This window comes from Miniopterus schreibersii (assembly GCF_964146895.1).
Source record: "Miniopterus schreibersii genome assembly, chromosome: 1".
Lineage (NCBI taxonomy): Eukaryota > Metazoa > Chordata > Mammalia > Chiroptera > Miniopteridae > Miniopterus > Miniopterus schreibersii.
Window position 1 is genome coordinate 201172437 of NC_138101.1, and position 20230 is coordinate 201192666.

The 20230-nt window shown below is 62.9% G+C and overlaps 1 protein-coding gene across 2 annotated transcripts; it reads left to right on the plus strand.

The window, feature by feature from the left end:
• The first annotated feature begins 3028 nt into the window (after positions 1-3028).
• ADSS1 (adenylosuccinate synthase 1) lies at positions 3029-18333 on the plus strand. 2 transcript variants are annotated; one of them, XM_081147734.1, is made up of 13 exons: positions 3029-3302; positions 8943-9045; positions 11724-11786; positions 12369-12419; positions 12975-13041; positions 13871-13978; positions 14071-14152; positions 14828-14954; positions 15136-15290; positions 15384-15508; positions 16277-16374; positions 17725-17874; positions 17958-18333. In XM_081147734.1, exons 1-13 carry the CDS (start codon positions 3117-3119, stop codon positions 18008-18010), a joined length of 1368 nt encoding a protein of 455 aa, XP_081003860.1. In that variant the 5' UTR covers positions 3029-3116; the 3' UTR covers positions 18011-18333. The 2 variants fall into 2 exon arrangements, with proteins under 2 accessions (XP_081003860.1, XP_081003861.1); XM_081147735.1 differs by having other exon boundaries at positions 3047-3302; positions 17725-17845.
• Positions 18334-20230: the final 1897 nt, after the last annotated feature.

Consider the following 20230-nt stretch of genomic DNA (forward strand, 5'->3'; position numbering starts at 1 on the left):
TGGAGTTGGCCCTGCCCCGGTGTGTCTGCCCCAGCGGTGGCGTCAGGCCTGCCCACCCCACAGCCTGGACCTGGCGCCTTGTCCACAGACATATCCACCTGCTGACATGGGACTGGGCTTCCCCTCTGGGCTGAGAGGAGGCCAAGGGACTGGAAGGATCCTGCGCGGGGGCTGCTGCCGGTCCTGACTGCTCCGCCCAGTGAGGGGCAGCCTGCTGGTGTACGGACGCTGCCAAGGCCAAAAGCTGGAGGACGTGGACCAGTAAATCACAGAGCTGGCCCAGCATTGGGGGGGGGGTGCTCAGAAGCTGTGGGTGACCGTGGTGGGGCCTGGCCCTTGTGACAGCTGTGAGGATGTGGGCGGATGGGTAATGGACGGACAGGTGGAGGGAGGGAGGGAGGGCTGGATTGGCAGGTAGGGGAGCTGGTGGGCGGAGGGAGGGAAAAGTGGGCCCGCGCCACAGAGCACCTAGGACCCGGGCAGAGCACATGGCGAACAGGCCCCACATCAGCCCTCTGGGGGCAGTTTATATACCTAAGCTCTCCCTTCGTGACTTCAGCAGATTTACAAGGTCAGGAAATTCTAACCGTGGTCCAGTGTTAAGATATTTCCATCACCCGCCAGCCGTCGTTCCCAGCGCCCTCCCAGCCCTGCCTCTGCATCGGCTTTTTGTGTACGTTTCACGTGGACGTTTTGCGACTGGCTTTCATCCCGCATGTTTCCGAGGCCCCACTGGAGGGTGTCCACTCTCCGGCGCCCTGCATGGCTGCCTGGCGCTCCTGCGTGGGGAGCACGCTGTCCCTCGCTCGCCTGTCTGGGGCACCGGCTGCCCCGGGTGAGGCTCTGTGAGGGGCGCTCTGGGACACCGCACGCTGGCCTGGGCCTTCCTGTGGGCGTGTGTTCGTTTCTCGGGGTTTCCAAGCAGGGAATGGCCGGGTCAGAGACCAAGTTTATGTTTAACTTTTTAAGAAACTGCCAAACTGACTGCCAAAGCAGCTGCACCGTTTTTCATTCCCGCCATGCACCATTTCGAGTTTGGGGGTGTAGGTGTGTGCAGGTGTCTGTGTCCTGGTCACCATGTGTGACATCCCACGGTGAGGCGTGGCCCCTGCAGTGCGAACCTTGTCAGCCACACCCATGTGCTCCCTGAGGGCATGGGGTCACACCGCGGGCCCCCAAGCTTGGTGACTTGTACTGCCTGGCCTGATGTGTGTAGGGCCTGCGGGGGGGGGGGGGGGTTCTAATTCCGGCTGGGCCGTGTGACTGGCAGGGCCCCAGCTGCTGGGCCTGGACAGAGTTGTTTATAGAAAGGCCAGACTCTCCCAGGCCCACTGGCTATTTATAGACTGGGCCTGGGGGACTTGGTGCCCCAGCCAGCATTTGGCCCTGCAGAGCCTGTCAAACCCGGGAGGTGTCCCCTTGGTTCCCATCCAGGTCTCCCCAGAGAGGGCTCAGAGCCAGCGCTCCCCAGGGGTGGGCAGAGGGAAGCACCCCTCAGCTGACGTGACTCCTGGTGGGCATTCAAAGCCCAGTTTCTTTCATCTGGAAATAAGCAAAAAAGAAACCTCTGGAACCCTCTGGGGCCCTCCTGCTAAATCCAGCCCCTTCCCCATCCACACAGCCAGCTATTGTACCCCAAATTCTCTCCCACCCTGAAACCCCCAAGTCCTCGGCACAGTCCCTCCTGGACACCCCTCCTCAGCCCGCTTGGCCTTTGGCCTTCCTGCCCCTAATGCCCTCCTGCAGGGAGGAGGCTGCCTCCCAGGGCTGGGGGCCAGTGGGTGCCCACTCTGCCCCCCACCCTGCCACTGTCACCAGGAAGTCACAACGTTGATGCCAGCACCTAGTACTCTGCCTGTAACCCACATCGTGGCGTTTACCCCCAACAGTGCTGAGGGAGAGGAATTACTGAAGTCGCCATGTGAGAAGAGGGGCTGGGGCACGGAGGGGCCAAGTGACCTGCCCAGGGTGAGAGCAGGGCTCCCACATGGAGGGAGGGAGAGGAGTCCAGGAGAGGCGGTGGGCAGTTCTCCATGAGTAGCCTTTGTGTGACAAGCCCAGGGTCCACTCCCTTCTTCCTGGGGAGTGTCTTGTCTCCCTGTCTCCAGCCTGGGAGCGCAAGGAGCCTCCCCAAACCCTCGGCTCTTGCAGCCCTGGCCAGAGGTTAGTGGACCGGCTCCAGGCCCCTCTGCATGGACAGCCCCCAGGGATGGAAGGAGAGGCCCTGGTTCCAGCCCCCGGTGAGGGCCTAATAGGACACTGCTGTCCCGGGGGACCCATCGCTGGCCCCTTCTCCCATGCCCAAGCCAGAGTGCGCTTGGGGTGTGTGTGCGGGTGGGGTGGCCCAGGCAGTGCACCCAGCTGGGAACTTAGGAGCCCAGCCGACTGTCACACAGCCTGTCCCGACACCCAGTCCCTTCACAGGCTGGAGCAAGAAAGAGGTCTGGGGACCCCGGGCCCTGCGCATCCCTGGCTGCCCCCTGCCCCGCCAGGTGCCCTGAGAGCTCGGACGCAGGGCCCTGAGGACCCAGGGCAGCCCGGCTCTCGGACCAGCCCGGGTGCTGGCACCCGGGGCCCCACCGCATGTCCCGTGCTGGACGCCTGGCTCCCGCGGGTGGCGGGGGCAGCTGTCCTCTCCTGCGCCACCAGAGGGCGCGCGCGGGTCCAGGGGACCCGGGCTCCCCGCCGGCAGGTGCGCGCCCCCAGCCCCTCGCCGGCGGCCCCTGCGGGCGGGGCGCAGAGACGAAGCTCCGCTTTCGCAAGCCGCGGGCGCGCGCTGGAGGGGACCCCCGAGGCCCAGGCCCGGCCGGGCGGGTCCCAGCGCCCCGCGCGCCCCGGGTCCGAGAGGGCGGGGAGGGGGAGCAAGCTCCCGCGTGACGTTCGCGGGGCACCCCGGCCAGGCGCGCGGGAGCGGCCCCGGGGCGCGCCGTCCGTCCGTCCGTGCGCCCCGAAGTGCGCGCCTCGCGGCGGCGGCGGGGCGGGGGCGGGACCGGGGCCGGAGGTCACGAGCGTCACGGGCCCGCCCCCCGCCCGGGGCCGGCGCCTTTTAATGGCCCGGGCGGGCGGGCGCGCTCCCCGCGGGCTCCGGGCGGCCCAGCGCGCGGACCAGCCGGAGCATGTCCGCGACCCGAGCCTCCAACGACCGGCCCCCGGGCGCGGGCGGCGTCAAGCGGGCGCGGCTGCAGCAGGAGGCGGCGGGCTCCCGGGTGACCGTGGTGCTGGGCGCGCAGTGGGGGGACGAGGGAAAGGGCAAGGTGGTGGACCTGCTGGCCACGGACGCCGACATCATCAGCCGCTGCCAGGTGCGCGGGGCCCCCGCCGGCGCCCCCGGCCCCCCTTCCCGGGCGCCTCCACCCTCCCACCGCGCGCTCGGCGCCCCCTGCGCGGGACGCCCTCCCCGCGCCTCCCGCAGCGACCCCCTCCCCGCCCCACCCCCACCCTGCCCGGCCAGGGGCAGAGCTATAAATACAAATCCTGCTGAGTTGGGGACACCCGATCCTCAGGGGGTGGGGTGCGCCGCTGGGCCCTCCGGGGGAGGAGGCGGGGACCCCAGCTCCCAGGTGGTTTGAGGACAACGGAGACACCCCCATTCCTCATTCTGTCTGGGTCGGAGGTGGGGCTGGCGGACTCCAGGCAGGGGGCTGGGTCCTGGGGAGCCCGGGGGGAGCCGGCGAGGAGCCTCTGGGAGGGGGTTACCCTGGGCTGGTCACCAAGAGGAGGCAGAGGGAGGGCAGGACAGCGGGGAGGACCTGGAGGAAGGCAGGGCAAGGAGGGTCCTGGCAGGGCAGAGGGACAGGGAGGAGCGTGGACTTCTGGCCAGGGTGACAGAGGAGGCCGGACATAGGCTTTGTCCCCTGAGGGCCCAGGGCGGGGCCTCTGCCTGCTGCTGGGTGACAGGCAGGCACTGGGCACTAGGGGGCCACTGCCCCGTGCCAGGGCCACCCAGCCATGCTTGCTGCTGTGGCTGACAGAGGTCAGGGCACAGACGGGTTGGCTTGGGGGTGTACGCATTAGGGAGACAGGTTTGGAGCCACCAGCACGAAGGCTGCCAAAGAGGGGAAATGGGTGCCCCTGGGCTCCTCCTCCCTGGTTCTGTGGCTTTTCTCAGCTCCCTCCCAGAGGCTGGGGTTCTGAGTCTCCTGAGAAGGGACAGGCCCAATGTTCTCGAATCAGGGAGACCTCAACAGCTGGACCACTCTGCCCGATGCTGACCATGATCCCAGGAGCTTCCTGGGGCTCTCGGCGGTCCCCACCCTCTCTCTGTCCTAAGCCATGGAGAGCAAGCTCCCCCTCCCCCAAGAGCCCCAGGTGCCAGAAGCAGCCCCCCAGCCCCTGCTGTGTGAACAGGAGCCCTTGTCCCCCCTAGCCCAGTGGGGCGCGTGGTCCATGGGCTGCTCCTCGCCTCCCACTCTCTAGCACAGGGCACCCCTTCCCGTTGTCTGCTCCAGTGATGTCCCCGCCTTCCACATACACGGCTGGCCCGTCTCCCCTCCTCGAAGCAGCACTGCAGTTGCTGCCGATATCCTCATCTGGATGCCGCTGGGCTCTCCTGCCAGCTGCGAGATGGGTTTGGAACGGAGCTCTGCCACCTGGGTCGGGGGCGGGCCCTGTCCACTCCCTTCACTTCCAAGAGCCTTGGACAGACCGACCAAGGGCCAAGCAGGCTGGGGATGGAGTCTGTCTGGGCAGCTTCCTGAAAGGGCCACAGCAAGCCAGCCCCAGTGACCGGGTCACCTGGCCTGCCCCGGGCCTGGGCCTTCCCGATGGGAGCTGCAATCCCCACAGCTACAGTCTTTGCTCTCATCTCAGCTGTGTGGGGCCTGTGGTCCCATCTCGGGCCTGGGCCCCGGCTCCTCCCGCTGTTCTCTTTGCCTCCCGGACTTGTTTCCGGGGCAGCCTCCCTTCTCCTCAATGGCCTGAGGGCCTGTGTCCCCGTGACCGCCTTTGTCCCAGGGCCTCGCCCGAAAGAACAACCCTTGGTTGAGGTTGAATGAGTGAGTGAGTGGAGCCGGCCAGCGGGCCCCCAACGAGGCGAAGCACCGCCCAGGTGGGGAGCTCCTCCGCGTCACCAGACCAGGGTCCCAGTGAACACAGGCCCTGAGCGCCAGCCCTGCTGCGTGCTGGGGGGGCGATCCTGATAAAATCCACGGCTGCCACAGCCCAGAGGCCTCTCCCACCGGGCCACAGCACGGCCACACCAGACAGCCGCGTCACACCTCTGAAGAGCTGTCTGCACCCCGGCCCCCACCCCCGCCCCATGCTCACCTCTCTCTCTGCTCCCCCTGTCCTCTCGTCCTGCACACTGGCCAGGCTAGGGGTGGACACAGGCGGAAGAGCTGGTCCCTGTCCTGAGTGAGCGGGTGCTGGCTGGGTCAGGGGCTGCATCACAGAGGAGAAAGGCCAGGCCGGGCCTCCCTGGGAACCTGGGCCAAGTGGGCACCTTATGACCAAAGTTTGCATCCCAAGCATTAAGGAGACCTGCGTGGGGGGGGGATCAGAGAAGGAATGGGGGGGCACAGTGGTGGCTGAGTGGGTCGTGAGAGGTGGAGAACCTAGGAGCTCAGAGATCAGTAGGAGGCCTCCAAGCAGATAGTGGGGTGTGCAGGGCAAGTACAGATACTCGAGAGCAAGGCTGGGGACACGTGCAGGTGACGAGGCTCACAGTGCCTGCTCCATCCACGGACCCTCCCCCCCAGTGATGAACATGGGAGTGAGGAGGGGCTTGGAGAGGTGCCCCCAGCAGGGACATCAGGGTTGGGTGTCAGAGCTGCATGAGCCGTTGGGGGTCCCAAGGAGGGTGGCAGAGGCCACACAGGGCAGGGAGGCTCTCTAGGTACAGGGTGCGGTGGGTGGAGCTCGGGGGGGGGTTGCCTGGCCCAGGGTCACCACTGATGCTCTCTGGGGACAGGCTGTGCCTGTGGCTGGGCCTTAGCTGGCCAAATGCAGGGACAGGAAAGGTCAGGCTGGTCCGACTCCTGAGTAGCCCAGCCTCGGCCTTAGCCTTGTTCCCATGTCTGAGAGTGAGGTAGTCCCCCTTTCTTAGATCTCTGACACCAGGGAGGCAGCTGATGTCCACAGGGGACTTTGAGTGACTGGGCAGTGGGAGTGACCTCAGCACCCTGGGGAGGGCAGAGAGCTGTGCCTGAACCCAGGCTCCACCACCCAGGGGAGAGCCTGGAGGAGGCAGAGCCCTGAGGGGTGGACACTGAGATCTGCCTCTGTGCCAGCCCCCCTGACCCGGCCAGGCCCCCAGGGGCCTGGAAGTGGGGTGAGGCAGGCTCTAGGGAGCTGTTGCACAGACAGTGAGGCCGAGGTTTGGGAACCCCTCGGCTTCCCAGGTCCCAGGACAGTCCTAGCTCACTGTCACAGGGCACCAGGCACAGAGCCTCTGGAACCTGCTCACCTGGGACAGGAGGCTGAGAGCAGCCCAGGAGGCAAGGGCTACGCCTTGGAGGCCAGGCTGGGCCAGGACAGGCCAGCTTCTGTCTCTCATGGGGACCCTGGGCAAGCTGCCCTCTCCACATGGTTTTCTAAACCAGGCTGCCATCCAAGCGGCCATGGCCCACTTCTTAGGCCTGCAGACGGCAACCAGGCCAAAGCCCAAGGAAGGCAGGTGGGGTGTCTCTGCCCAACCTCACCATTGGCCACGTGTGGCCTGGAGGAGGAGAGACCAGGGTCTCTGGCATGGTCACCCTTGGCCCCTGCAGCCAGCAGGCCCTGGGCTCTGCATTCAGACTGGCTCATGCACCTGGGTGTGGCCTATGAGCTGATGCCCGGCCCTGCAGCTGGCAGGGTCATCTGATGCCCACTGGTCCGCAGAGGCCTGCGCCTGTTCCTAGGGGCCTGTGTTTACCCCAAACAAAGGTGGGAGGTTGCTCAGAGGCTGTCACGTACGCAGGCACTCGGCAGGGAGGGAGGCAGGGTGGCCTGGGCTCTGCTGCTAGCTCCGGTCTCTGGAGACCTCAGTTTTCCCATCTGTCCCTGAAGACCACACACTCCTCCCCCAGGCTGTCCCTTCTTTGGTGGCAAAGACAACTGTGGGTGTGACCCCGTGTGCGGAGTACCTTGCTGAGGGGACGGTGCCCCTGTGAGAAGACAAGGGCAGAGCAAGGATGGCATCCCTGGGCGGTACAGGGATCCCATGACCCGGGGCACGTCAGTCATGCGTGGGCGCCGGTCTGCTGAAAGCCCATTTTCCCCCACACTCCACGGGCGGTTCTGATGGTCAAGGCCTAGCTCACCACCCCTGCTCCCCCTCCCTGCATCCGCATCTCCCGTCCCCACAGCCCCCCTAGGAGGCTCACCCCGTTCCCTTCTGAACGTGGGCTCCATCCTGAGTCCCCAAGCCTGGCGCCCTGCCCGCCCTCACGGAGCACCCTCCTCGGTCTCAGACCTCCCGCACATGCACAGCTGCCACAGCCAAGCACCTGGAAGTCCCAGGGATGCTCGGGGCCAGGGGACAAGGCAGGGCCACTGAGCTATGGGACAAGGCAGGGCCACTGGGGTGCACACCTGGACAGTAGTGACCCCAAGAGTCTGAGACAGCCCACCTGGGAGCACAGCCCCCACACCCTGCGTCAGCAGCTTGGGGGACAGGCCAGAGGGACCTCCCACAGGCATTTCAGGAGCAGGATGCCCCGTGTCCGGGACTCCTGGGGGAATGGGTTTCCAACAGGGCCCTAGAGGGGAGCCTGCAGGGTGGAGGGCTAGGCTCCAGCCCCGCTTCATTTATCGATTCGAGGACTGAGGTCTCCAGAGTCTGCCCCCAGTTGCCCGCACCCTGGCTGGTCCAGGGAAGGGCTGGGAGACTGGCAGTCTGTCCAGTCTACGACATGAGGAGCAGGTGCCCCTGGCCGGGGTTGGGGAGGAGGCCCAGTCCTCAGCCCAGCCTGGGGTGGGCAAGGAAAGGCAATGAGGGCCCCAGCCTGCTGGGCCCTTCGAGGGTTGGGGGATGCTGAGGCCCCTCATAGCCTGCAGCTCATGACACCCCTCTGCAAGGCAGGGTGTGGCAGGGAGGGGCCCAAGGTAAGCCTGTACCTTAAGGAGACTGAGGCAGGAAGGTGGGGCCAGGCTGGGCTCCAGGGTGCTGGGGACAGAGTGGACGCAATGAGGGGCAGGTCCACGGTGCTGGGCACCAGCAGGCACGGGTTCCTCATGGGACTCTGCTAACTGTTGGGACCCAGGAGGGAGGAGGGGCAGCTGGGAGGGTCCACGCCCTGGGGGCCACAGTGCTCTCTAGTGGCAGGACATGGGGCCGCAGGCCGGGCCTCCCTCTGTGGCATGACCTTCCCTGCTAGCAAAAGTTCCAGAAAGAAGGGATCCCGTGGCCTGGTGTCCCCAAAACAGGGTTGGCCTCAAAACTGCTATTTTTTTTTTATATTCTTAAGTGGACGGTGTGGGCCCTGAAGGAGGGGCTCCCGCTGAGGGGGTGAGGAGCACTGGCCCATGATGGCTCCTGTCCCGCTGGCACCTGTCCCCCTCGCCTCTCTGCCACCGCGGAGCTCAGGCTGTGTGGAGCACGGTGGTGGCCTGAGTTTGTGCTTCTGGGAAGGGTTGGGCCCCTCATTTCTGCTTGAGAGGAGGCCCCCAGAGTGGCTCTAAGCACCCCAGTTTCAGGGGCTGCACCAAGACACCTTGGGGCGTTGGCATGTGGCCCCGTGAGAGTTCAGGTGTTGGAAACAGCTTGGGCCCAGTCCTATTCGTGGAGCAGGGCACTGACCCAGCACACCCCAGACGTGCTCACAGCTCCCCGAGTCCAGGCATGGACGGCGTCTCGGCCCCCTGGGGGTCAGGGCCTCCCCCACAGGCAGTCTAGAGGCAGCTCCTGAGCACCTCACATTGGAGCTGGGTGGCCCGGAGTGCAGCTGGGTGCAGGGCAGGCTCTGCTAGGGTGGTCCAAGCCCCGGGCTCCTGGACACTCAGCTGGTGGTTTCTGTCCCCAGGGGGGCAACAACGCTGGCCACACTGTGGTGGTGGACGGCAAGGAATACGACTTCCACCTGCTGCCCAGCGGCATCATCAACAGCAAGGCCGTGTCCTTCATCGGTGAGTGCCCACCACCCCACCAGGGACGTGGTCAGCCCCAGGGTCCCGATATGTGGAGCTGAACCCCGGCTGTTTCCACACAACCTGTCCAGCCAGGATGAGGTCCGAGGTCCCAGCTCCCCTCAAGAGCCCTGGCCGGAGTGTCTGACCTGGGGGCCTGTCCTCAGCCTAATGGGGCATGTGGGGGGAGCCAGGGCGCCGCCCAGCCTGGGCCAGAGGAAGAGGGGGTGCTGGGGCTCCACTGAGCTCCTGGACTCCCCAGGGGTGCTGAGCAAGCTTGTATGCATGCATGTGGGTGAGTGTGTGTGTGCTTGTGGGACTGTGCGTGTGCACACCCGTGACTGAGCGTGCCTGCCAGGTATGTGTGCCTGATGGGCCTGGCCTCCTGCTGTGTGGGTGGGGCCGAGCCTGGGTGGGGAAGCTGGGCTTTTCCTGGCCCTGCACGAGGTCTGTCCGCAGGGGGCCCTTCTTGCTCCAATCTGCAGTTTCCTGCCCCTAGCCCAGCCCTCTTGCCCTCCCTGAAGCCACCGGATTACTTTTTGGTGCCCCTGAGAGACAGAGCCATCTCTCTCCCTCCCTCCCTCTCTCTCTGTCTCTGTGTCTCTGTCTCTGTCTCTGTCTCTCTGTCACAAGGCCCAGCTGCCTGTCCTGGCCTTGTCTCTTAGCCGCCCTTACTCAGAGAAGCTTGTCCCGGTCCCCAGGCCAGGCCCCTGGGACAGTCTCAGGGCTTCCAGTACTTTTCCTTCTGGCTCTTTCCATGACTAAGCCACACTCGTGACTCATCTGCACCCACCCCTCCCTGGTCAGGAAGCGGGGGGGCTGCCGTGGCAGGCGAGCGCCCGGCGATGGCATGGGGTCTGGCGCACTGGAAAGAAGCGTGGGCTGCGTGCAGCTGGGCTGAGCAGGAGGTCTCAGCGGCCCCTCCACTCGGGTGCGGACCCAGCCCAGCCGTGGCTGAGCAGCTGAGGATGGGGGACCCCCAGCCCGTGCCCCAGCATAGCCTGGTGGGGTGGCCCGGCTGCAGGAAGCCCTCTTGGCACCGCCTGTCTTCGCCCCCCCCCCCCCCGCCCCCGCCGCAGGAAGCAAGGCCAAGCAGGCACCACTGGATGGGGGTGGGGCTCTGCCTGGTCTCAGGAGCTGGAGGTTCATCAGGGCTGGGGGCCGGAGCCCAGGCTAGACGGTCACGAGGGTGCACCAGGAGGGCGGTCAGCTCATGGCACCCGAGAATCACACTTAGCCAGGGCCGAAGGTGCTGGAGTTTACACAGCTGCCCCTCGGCTTGCAACACTCCCCCAGCCCTGGCCACGTGGTCATCTCAGGACGCTTGGCATTTAGATGACCTTTTGTGCTCGGTGTGGCTTGCGTAGTCTCTGAATCACTCCCACCTGGACCAATGTCCTGTCTCTCTCGGCTGAGCCTGTGCCACGGCCAACCCCGGCAGGGCCAGCACAGGATAGGGTGGCCCTGGCCAGCAGCCTGCGGTCCTGGAGGAAGGGGCCTGCGTTCAGCTTCACCTGCACCCCATGGGAGCGTGTGACCTCGGGCCAGCCTGCCCATGCCCCCCGCCCGTTCTGTGGCTGGGGCAGCAGGGCTCCCAGGAGTTGATCCGCCCCGGAGCGGTGGTGCCACAAGTCTCCGCTTTCCCGTGTTCAGGCCATTTACATAAACCGGAGCACTGTTCTCGAGGCACAATTCACGGGCCACAAAATTCACCCACAGCTGCGCAGCCATCACTCAGTTCAATTTAGGACAGTGTTGTCCCCCCAAGAAGTTCCTTTCTGCTGCTTGCTGGCCACCCCCTTCCCCCAGCCCAGCCCCACCCTACAAACTGCTCCGTCTCTGCAAATGCGTCAGGCCCGGCTTGTTTTGTGTGGGCCCTTCTTTTACTGTGATAAACTACACACAGCATAGCCCTGACCCGTTTGCTCAGTAGTTAGAGCATCGGCCCTCGGACTGAAGGGTGCCGGGTTCGATTCCAGCCAAGGGCACATACCTCGGTTGCAGGCCTGATCCCCAGCTCTGGTCGGGGCCCATGCGGGAGGCAACCGGTCGATGTGTCTCTCTCACATCGATGTTTCTCTCTCTCTCTCTCTCTGTCTCTCTCTCTCTGTCCCTTGAACTCTCTCTGAAAAGCAATGGAAAAAATATTCTTGAGCAAGGATTAAAAAATACACACACACACACACACACACAGAGAGAGAGTAAAGGCACTGTCAAGCCGTTTTGCGCACAGAGGCATCAGGTACATTCCCATTGCTACACAGACATCCCCACCGTCATCTCCAGAACTTTGTCATTTTCCCCAGCTGAGCCTCTGTCCTGGTTAAACCCCAACCCTACCCTCCCCAGCCCGGCGCCACCATCGCTGTCTCCATGGGTCTGACTCCTCACGGCAGGGGCCACACAGCGTCTGTCCCGCGTCTGGCTATTTACTCAGCGTGACGCATCCACGCTGCAGCAGGTGTCCGCCTGCCCCTCGTTTCCAAGGCCGAGTCGCGCCCCTCGGCGCGATGGGCCACCCAGGTCATCCGTTCCTCCTTGTGGACGCCGGTCTGCGTCCGCGTCTCGGCTGCTGTGACCGTTGCCGCCGTGGACGCCGACGTGCCAGTGTCCTGCCGTCATAAGCCTAAGCCCCCAGCGTCCTCGGTGCAGCTCAGTCTCGTGTCCATGTGTTGCAGGCAACGGGGTGGTTGTCCACTTACCGGGCTTGTTTGAAGAAGCAGAAAAGAATGAAAAGAAAGGTGGGTCCACGTCCCCCAGATACGCCCTGTCCCGACACCCGAGTGCCCCCAGCGCCCGTGTTGGCCGGTGCCTGGCTGTGCGGTGTCTCTGGTGGGCGGGCCACACCTTCGGGGAAAGATGTGGTTCCTGGGGGTTCCTCGGGGACAGGAGGCAGGCGGGCGGCGACTGAGGCCACCCGCCAGGGTGTCTGGGCCAGTGAGGCCCTGCGAGGGTCGTCTAGAGGCAGGTGACCAGCACGCGGCAGCCCTGAGCCCCCGAGAGGGTCATGGAGGAAGCAGAGCCTCAGGCTCAGGGCTCAATTTCAGGTGCAAAGAGGGCTCGTGGGAACCTGACCCTGGGACACGGGCACCAGGAGGTGCCAGAGGTGCCAGGATGGAGACCCCGTGGGGAGATAGATGCCTGCGGGAATGGGGTGGGCACCTGCTGGGGGTAAGGGTCTGGGACCCACAGCAGGGGGAGAGGCCACAAGGGGAGGGCTGGTTACTTGCCCAGCACCGGAGATGACCCTGGTGGTGTTTGCCTGGGTGGGCACTGGGGCAGCTAGCCCACCTCCACCCTCTTTTCTGTGCCCGTCGCCACAGGCCTCAAGGACTGGGAGAAGAGGCTCATCATCTCTGACCGCGCCCACCTCGGTGAGCGTCGCCCTCCCCTGCCCGTGAACAAGGGACCCCCCCCCCCCCGCCCTCCTCCCCAGCCGCAGAGCCCACGTAGCTCCACACGGCCTTCCCAGAGCACAGGGTGGTCAGGTCATGGTCCCCACGGCAGACGGGGAACCTGAAGCCAAGGGGGACTCACGGTCACACGTGAGTTGGTGGGGAGCAGAGGCTAGATTCTAAAACTCCCCCTTTTTAAATCCTCACCTGCGGATATGTTTTTATTGATTTGAGAGAGAGAAGAGAGAAACATCGATGTGAGAGAGAAACATGGGCCAGTTGCCTCCTGTACCCACCCTGACCGGGACTCAAACCTGCAACCTGGGTCTGCGCCTTGACTGGGAATTGAACCCGCCACCCTTCAGGTGCATGGGTGATTCTCCAGCCAACTGAGCCACACCAGCCAGGGCCCAATTTGTCCCCTTTGAAAGGGACAACCACCTTTCCACGGGGGCCCGGGCCTGTGGTCGGTGCAGAGGGTGCCCCCCATAACTCCCAGTCTGTTTCTCCCTCGGCGCCCTCCCTGGCCCCCAGTGTTTGATTTCCACCAGGCGGTCGATGGGCTTCAGGAGGTGCAGCGGCAAGCCCAGGAGGGGAAGAAGTGAGTACTGAGGCGCTTCTCGTGGCGGCTCCGTCCAGGAGCTGGTGTCTGGGGGAGTGTCCTGTCCTGCGTGACCGGAGGGGAGGGGAACCTGGATCCGGAGTCCCTGGAGATCAGTCGCCCTCGTTTACCCCCAGCCTCCCCAGTCCTGAAGCCCGAATGAGCCTGCCTCTCCCTGGGGTCACGACATCCTCACTGGCTGCCACCCCCGGGGCCTGCACCTGCTGTCTGTCACCTGTCACTGGGATCCCCTGCCAGCCTTGATCCCACACACAGGCCACAGCCCCACACGGTGCCCACATCCCGCCCGCCCTCACTTGATGGCCATATTTGGGGTCGTCCAAAGATATTTATTGGAAGGAGGGGGGGACTGGTTCTCCCATTCTCACACACATGCACACACATGCTGACATACGTACATGCACTCACATAGCTCAGCCAGACACAGGTGGCAATGCCGAGCCTGGGGCCTGGCCGTGGGTGCAGGGTGGGCATGGCTGGCTCCCAGTTCCCAGGAGGAAGTGTCCCCAGTGCTGGGCAAGAGGGATGGGAGGGCACAGTGGGACACAGGGCCCCACAGCGGAGGCCAGGGGACGAGGGCAGGGTTAGTTTGGGGCTTAGGACCATCTGCTGCTGCCCAGCCCCGGGGTCCCTGAGACATGGCCATTTGAGGAGTCCCGTCGGTTCTCACAGCCATCCAGACCCCTGGGCCCTTCCGCTGGGGAGGCGCCTTACATGGCACCCAGGGGTGGACATAGGTCTGGGGCGCCGGCTGGGGCCCCCAGTTGCCAGGCAGATCCCCCGTGCTCATGGCCGCTCCGTCTCTCAGCATCGGCACCACCAGGAAGGGCATTGGACCAGCCTACGCGTCCAAGGCGGCCCGCACAGGCCTGCGCATCTGCGACCTGCTGTCTGACTTCGACGAGTTTTCCGCCAGGTACCAGGCTGCCCATAGCCCTGGGGGACTGGCTAGTGAGGGGCCTGGGGGTCCAGCAGGGCCAAGGGGCTCAGTCACTGTCACCTCTGCAGATTCAAGAACCTGGCCCATCAGCACCAGTCCATGTTCCCCACTTTGGAAATAGACGTTGACGGTCAACTCAAAAGGCTCAAGGTAGAGCAAGGCGGCAGGGGTGGCCGGGGCGGCAAGCGGCTCTGACGACTTACCTCACTGAGTGCACCTGTTTCAGGGCACAAAGCTCTTCTGGACGTTTCCAAGGCTGGGACCCCGTTCCTCCAGCCCTGTCTGGGGCTGAAATGGCTGGGACCCCGTTCCTCCAGCCCTGTCTGGGGCTGAAATGGCTGGGACCCCGTTCCTCCAGCCCTGTCTGGGGCTGAAATGGCTGGGACCCCATTCCTCCAGCCCTGTCTGGGGCTGTAAATGTCTGGGACCCCGTTCCTCCAGCCCTGTCTGGGGCTATAAATGGCTGGGACCCCATTCCTCCAGCCCTGTCTGGGGCTATAAATGAGGGCAGAGACAGACCCATAGGGGCACCAGTCATGCTGGATTAGGGCTCACCCTAGTGACCTCGTTTGAACTTTAATGACCTGCAGTACAGCCCCATTCTGAGGTCCTGGGGATTAGGGCTCCAACATATGAATTGCAGGACACATCTCACCCCATGATGGTCCTGAGGACAGTGCTGAGTCGCAGACAGGCCCTGGGCAGGGTCAGGTTTGCGACCAGGGGCCCCTGGCTGAAGGGGAATGTCTGGATGAGCCAAGCTATGGGGTGGGGTGGGAGCTGGGGGGCTTCCCCGGCCCCCACAGCTACATTCCTCCCTCGCAGGGCTTTGCCGAGAGGATACGGCCCATGGTCCGAGACGGCGTCTACTTCATGTACGAGGCGCTCCATGGCACCCCCAAGAAAATCCTCGTGGAAGGCGCCAACGCGGCCCTCCTGGACATTGACTTCGGTACGTCCCATGGGCTGATCCCAACGCACCGTCCCTTTCGTGTCTGCGGCAGGGAACGTGGCAGAGCCCCCTGAGGGGCCCTGCTGGGGGCTTATCCACCACTGCCCTCTGCCCAGAGAGCCCCCGGGGCTGGGGTGAACTGTGGGGGGGTGGAGGGTCCCCGACCGGTTCTGTCTTGCAGGGACCTACCCCTTTGTGACTTCATCCAACTGCACCGTGGGGGGCGTGTGCACGGGGCTGGGCATCCCCCCCCAGAACATAGGCGACGTCTACGGCGTGGTAAAGGCCTACACCACACGCGTGGGCATCGGTGCCTTCCCCACTGAGCAGATCAACGTGAGTCCCCAGCCCAGGCAGGGCCCCGAGGGGGTGCGGAGGGGGGTCAGGCGGCAGTTCACGCACACAGGGACCTGCCCTGTCCTCACCCAGGAGATCGGCGACCTGCTGCAGAACCGCGGCCACGAGTGGGGGGTGACCACTGGCAGGAAGCGGCGCTGCGGCTGGCTGGACCTGATGATTCTGCGATACGCTCACATGGTCAACGGGTTCACCGCGTAAGCACTTGTCACCGCGTGGCCGTCCCGGCACCATCGACACTGGGGGTGTCCCAGACTCCTGGACCCTACTGGAGCACCTGGAGCTGGGCGTCGGGGCCCAGGGCCACAGTCTCCCCCATGGGTTGGTCACTCCAACTAGACACTTCTGCACGGTGGGGCCACAGTGGGTGGTGATGCTGAGTTCTGTCCCGGGCACTCAGAGCTGGTGAGCAACACCATGAAGGCCAGAGGGCATCTGGGCATCTGTAGAGGGTTAAAATAGTTCATCTATAGATGGAGGGGTTGCAAACCCAGAGCAAAAGGACTTACACCCTTGTCCTGACAGACCCAACACGTCACTCCTGGGCCGGGATGATGGGAGCTCAGGGGCAGGGCTGAAAGGGAGACAGAAAAAGCGAGAACCTGGTGTGAGGTCCAGGGGTTAGGGCTTGGTGGGAGGAAGAACCACAAAGCTGGAAGCCGCCATTGGCATTGGAGGTGTGGACATGGGCTGGGTCTCCATGGGCAGCCTGGGCCAGTGGGCAGAGCAGCGTGAATGAGCCTGGGCACAGGCTCTGGGCTAAGACCCCAAATGCGGCAGGTGGAAGGCAGGTGAGGCAATGCCGCCGTGGGCGCTGGAGGTGTGCCCAGCCTGCCCTCTGCGTTCCTCCTGAGCCTCAGCTCTGTCTTCTGTTCACGGAGGCAGAGGGGAAGCGTGGAGGAGGCAGACAGAGCCATGAGCACATTTGCCCACGGCTTCTCCATTTGTGCTCCTGGTTTGGGTAGGCTGGCTCTAACGAAACTGGACATCTTGGACGCCCTGGACGAGATCAAAGTCGGCGTCTCCTACAAGCTGAACGGGAAAAGGATCCCCTATTTCCCAGGTACTAGCGGGAGGTGGCTTCCCGTGGTGGGCAGCTGCCCCTGGCGCGGGGCAGACGTGACCTGGGGACCTGGCGAGTGCAGAGGCTTTGCTTGTCTGACCACTGGCCAGCACACGCTGAGGGGCTCTGCCTGGTCTCGGGGTCCCCGCAGGTTCGTCCCGCAGTTTGGGAAGGGCTCAGAGGGACTGGCCTCAGTGGCGGGTGAAAGGCAACTGGGCACCAGCCCTGGAGCTCTGGGGGACCTGCAGGCACCTGGGCGTCTAGGCCCACCTCCGGTTAGCAGGCGTGCACTGCTCTGGAAAACCTAAAACTCTGCAGATGGAAAGACAACTGTCTGACCTAAGAAAACGCTTTCATGTGGTCTGTGTAAGACCTAGCTGGGGTTCCCACACACACACCCCTCCTTTGAAAAGCCTGCAGGCCATGCTGTTTTCCTGGAGTTCACATTTACGCATCTGGACTGTGGGTCACACAATGATCCCAAGCCCACCAGCGGCACCCTCCCTCGGCGGCTGTGGGCGAGCTCCCCCTCCCTCCCCAGTCGGTGTAGACACCCCAGTGCCTCCCAGGGCCCCCGACTTTTCCTACTGACCCTGACCTTTGAGTGGGCGCAGCAGAAGTGTGGTGTGACCCCAAGGTCAGGGCCCAGGGTACTGTGCAAACCCAGAGGGGGCTGAGGCTCAGGACCCTTGGGGTGGACGGCGTGTTCCAGCATCTTCCATCAGTCGGCATCTGCGAGCCCAGGGATCCCTGCCCTGGGAAGGGCAGGGGGCATAGCTCCTTCAGGATTTCTTAACACTTTATTTTTTTAAATATATTTTTTTAATGGACTTCAGAGAGGAAGGGAGAGGGAGAGAGAGGTAGAAACATCAATGATGAGAGAGAAACATCACCCATCGGCGGCCTCCTGCACGCCCCCTACTGGGGATCAAGCCCAAAATCCAGGCATGCGCCCTGACGGGGAATCGAACCGTGATCTCCTGGTTCAGAGGTCAGTGCTCAACCACTGAGCCACGCTGGCCAAGCAGGATTTCTTAACACTTTAAAATCTCAGCGCCCCTTAGGATTTCTGGACAGGGTCTCTGGTGCTACTCAGATGTCACCCATGGACATCCCAGCAGGGCCCACGGTGAATCCGCGTGTAGGCGGACATGTCCCCTGGTTGGAAGGGGTATAGCCAATGTCTGAGAACCTGTCCCTGATCCTGAGAAAACCAAGCAGGGCAACTTGCCCTCCTCACCACTGAGCCCCTAGGGAAGCAGACCCCAGGCTGGGGATCCCTGCTGCCTAGCATCTGTGTGGTGATGGAGCGGACGTCTGAGGGACACCGCCACCCCTGTGTGTCCCCAGCTAACCAGGAGATCCTGCAGAAGGTGGAGGTGGAGTACGAGACGCTGCCTGGGTGGAAAGCGGACACCACGAGTGCCAGGAAGTGGGAGGACCTGCCCCCCCAGGCCCAGAGCTACGTCCGGTTTGTGGAGAACCACGTTGGAGTAGCAGGTGGGTGCCCTGCCCGGCCACCCTCCCCCTCCCCCTCCCCCTCCCCGAGGTGCCCCAGCCTGAACAACTCTTTTCCCTTCCAGTGAAATGGGTTGGTGTCGGCAAATCAAGGGACTCGATCATCCAGCTGTTTTAGACGGTGACAGAGCCTACCCCAGCAGGCACAGCGCATCCTGTGCCCTCCGGAGCCAAAGTCGATGCTGTAAAAAAGAAATATGAAACGATTTTCTGGACTTTTATATTTCTCCTTAAGCCTTCAGCTCGACCCACGGATTTCCACGAGCATTTTAAACATCCGGAAGCCAGCACTGTGCACGTTTTTACGATCCTGCTGTTCGGAATGAGCCGAGGTGCTCGAAGCGTGGACCTTAGGTGGCTTGTTTGTATCTCGTGGTTGTATGTCGAGTGGGAGCAGTGTAGCAATAAACATCCGAGAGCCACTGAACGGCCGTAGTCGCACATGTTTTGTTCAGACTTTGTCATTTTGTCTTGACTTTTAAACACTAGAAGGCGCCACCGATGCTTTGCCTGCACAGCAGTCTGGGTGACCCACATGTTTGGTTCACAAAACCAAGTGTCTGTTTGCTCAGAGCCAGTCTGAGTAAGAGAGGCCGCGGCAGTAAATATGTTTTCCAAAACCAAACACTTAAAAGATTTCACTCTAGAGCCTGAGCACCCGCTCCCCCTCTGCTGGGTGACAGTGCCACCCTGCCCATCTCTGTGTCAGCAGGTCCCCGCCTGGCCCTCTGGGTCTCCATGGATGGGCCAAGCCACTGGTCACGAGCCTGTTCCTGGGGCTCCACCGTGCTCTCAGACGTCTCTGACGGGGCCCAGGATGGCCGCAGGAACTTGCAAGAAGTAGGGAAAACACATTCTGCACCAGCATCCTTGGGCCTCACCATCCCCAGCAGCGCAACTCCGTGGGGTGCAGGTGACAGGGACACACAGAAACGGCCTGAGTTTCCAAAGAATGATTTCCTCCCTCACAACACAGCAGGAGAGAAGGAGGGAGAGAGCCTGAGGCAGGTGAGCTCTGGGGACCCCGGCCCCCGACGGCCTCCGGGAAATGGCTTCTCCTTACAAGATGACTGTCTAGTAACCTCTTGCTACCACTGAGATGCACAATTCTGACAGCCAATCAGAGTCTACATTTTTTTAAAATATATGCTTTTATTGACTTTTTTAGAGAAAGAGGAAGGGAGAGGGAGAGAGAGAGAAACGTCAATGAGAGAGAAACACTGATGGGCTGCCTCTTGCACACCCCCTACTGGTGATTGAGCCCAAAACCCAGGCATGTGCCCTGACTGGCAAGGGAACCAGTGACCTCTTGGTGCAAGGGTCGACCGACGCTCATCTGAGCCACACTGGCCGGGTAAGAGTCTGTATTTTTCAAAAGAGAGAAATGGCTTCCAGCTGCGTAGAGAGCACCCAGCCTGGCCTCTCGAGGTGAGCCTGCCGTTTTAACTTGGGAGTGGCGGGAAGTTTTCCATCTGGGTTCTGCGGTGGCCGCTAAACCCTCTGCTCGGACACGGGTTGGTGCTGCATTTCCTCCATCTCTGGACAAAATCTTCGGGAGGAAGCCCCAGGCTGTGACGCGGCATACGTCACGAAAAGAAGACTGGCACCTGTGTAGATTGAAGAAGAGATTTTCCCCGGCCACCTGAAGACAAGCCCCGGAGCAGGGCTCTGGGAAGCCTTGAAAAGGTCCGGCTGCAGGAACATGAGGGGTGCTCGTGGGGGCGGGAGCGCCGAGGGGAGCACAGGTGTGCACCTGCCGTTTCATCAAGTCACGTGCATCCAGAGACGAGCAGCTTTACGTCAGCGGCAGAGAATGTGCAGATAGGGTGGGGCCTGGAGCACCTGGAGTCGAGAGTCTGGAAAGGGGCCTGGAAGCAATTATCTTGAACCTTTTATCGGGACATAGAAAAAACAGGTGGCAGTCTCTAATCACCTGCCTCTGTGACTGGGGCTGTTGGGGAGTGCACGTGGCCAGCTCCACCGTCAGCGAGGAATGCACTCTGTCCCCTTGGTCACTGAGCAGGTTGGAACAGCTTGGACACTCTCCTGTCTCACCTCTCTGCACATTTTACAGGTGAAAGCGCATCGGCTTAGAGAAGTCCTGCTTCCCCAGCACCGACCGGCCAGGGGAAGGGGCTGTGTCCTTCGAGGGGTGGGCTCGTACAGACACCCCGTTATTCAGTATCAGATGTTTTGAAAGTCTGAGTTATTATAATAAGGGGGTTCTCTGTACTTTGCACCAATAACACAGCCCCCCTGTAGATGAGCTCAGAGTGGTCTTAGTTCAATATGTGTATAAAAGAGATTTGGTAATGTTGTTGGATAAAATGTACTTTTC

Bases quoted from the DNA above. Each gene is read 5' to 3' on its own strand.
- ADSS1 (XM_081147735.1), top strand. From the start codon at position 3,117: ATGTCCGCGACCCGAGCCTCCAACGACCGGCCCCCGGGCGCGGGCGGC. The intron at 13,042-13,870 runs GTGAGTACTGAG...TCCGTCTCTCAG, and splicing joins CAAGCCCAGGAGGGGAAGAA to CATCGGCACCACCAGGAAGG. The intron at 14,955-15,135 runs GTACGTCCCATG...TCTGTCTTGCAG, and splicing joins CCTCCTGGACATTGACTTCG to GGACCTACCCCTTTGTGACT.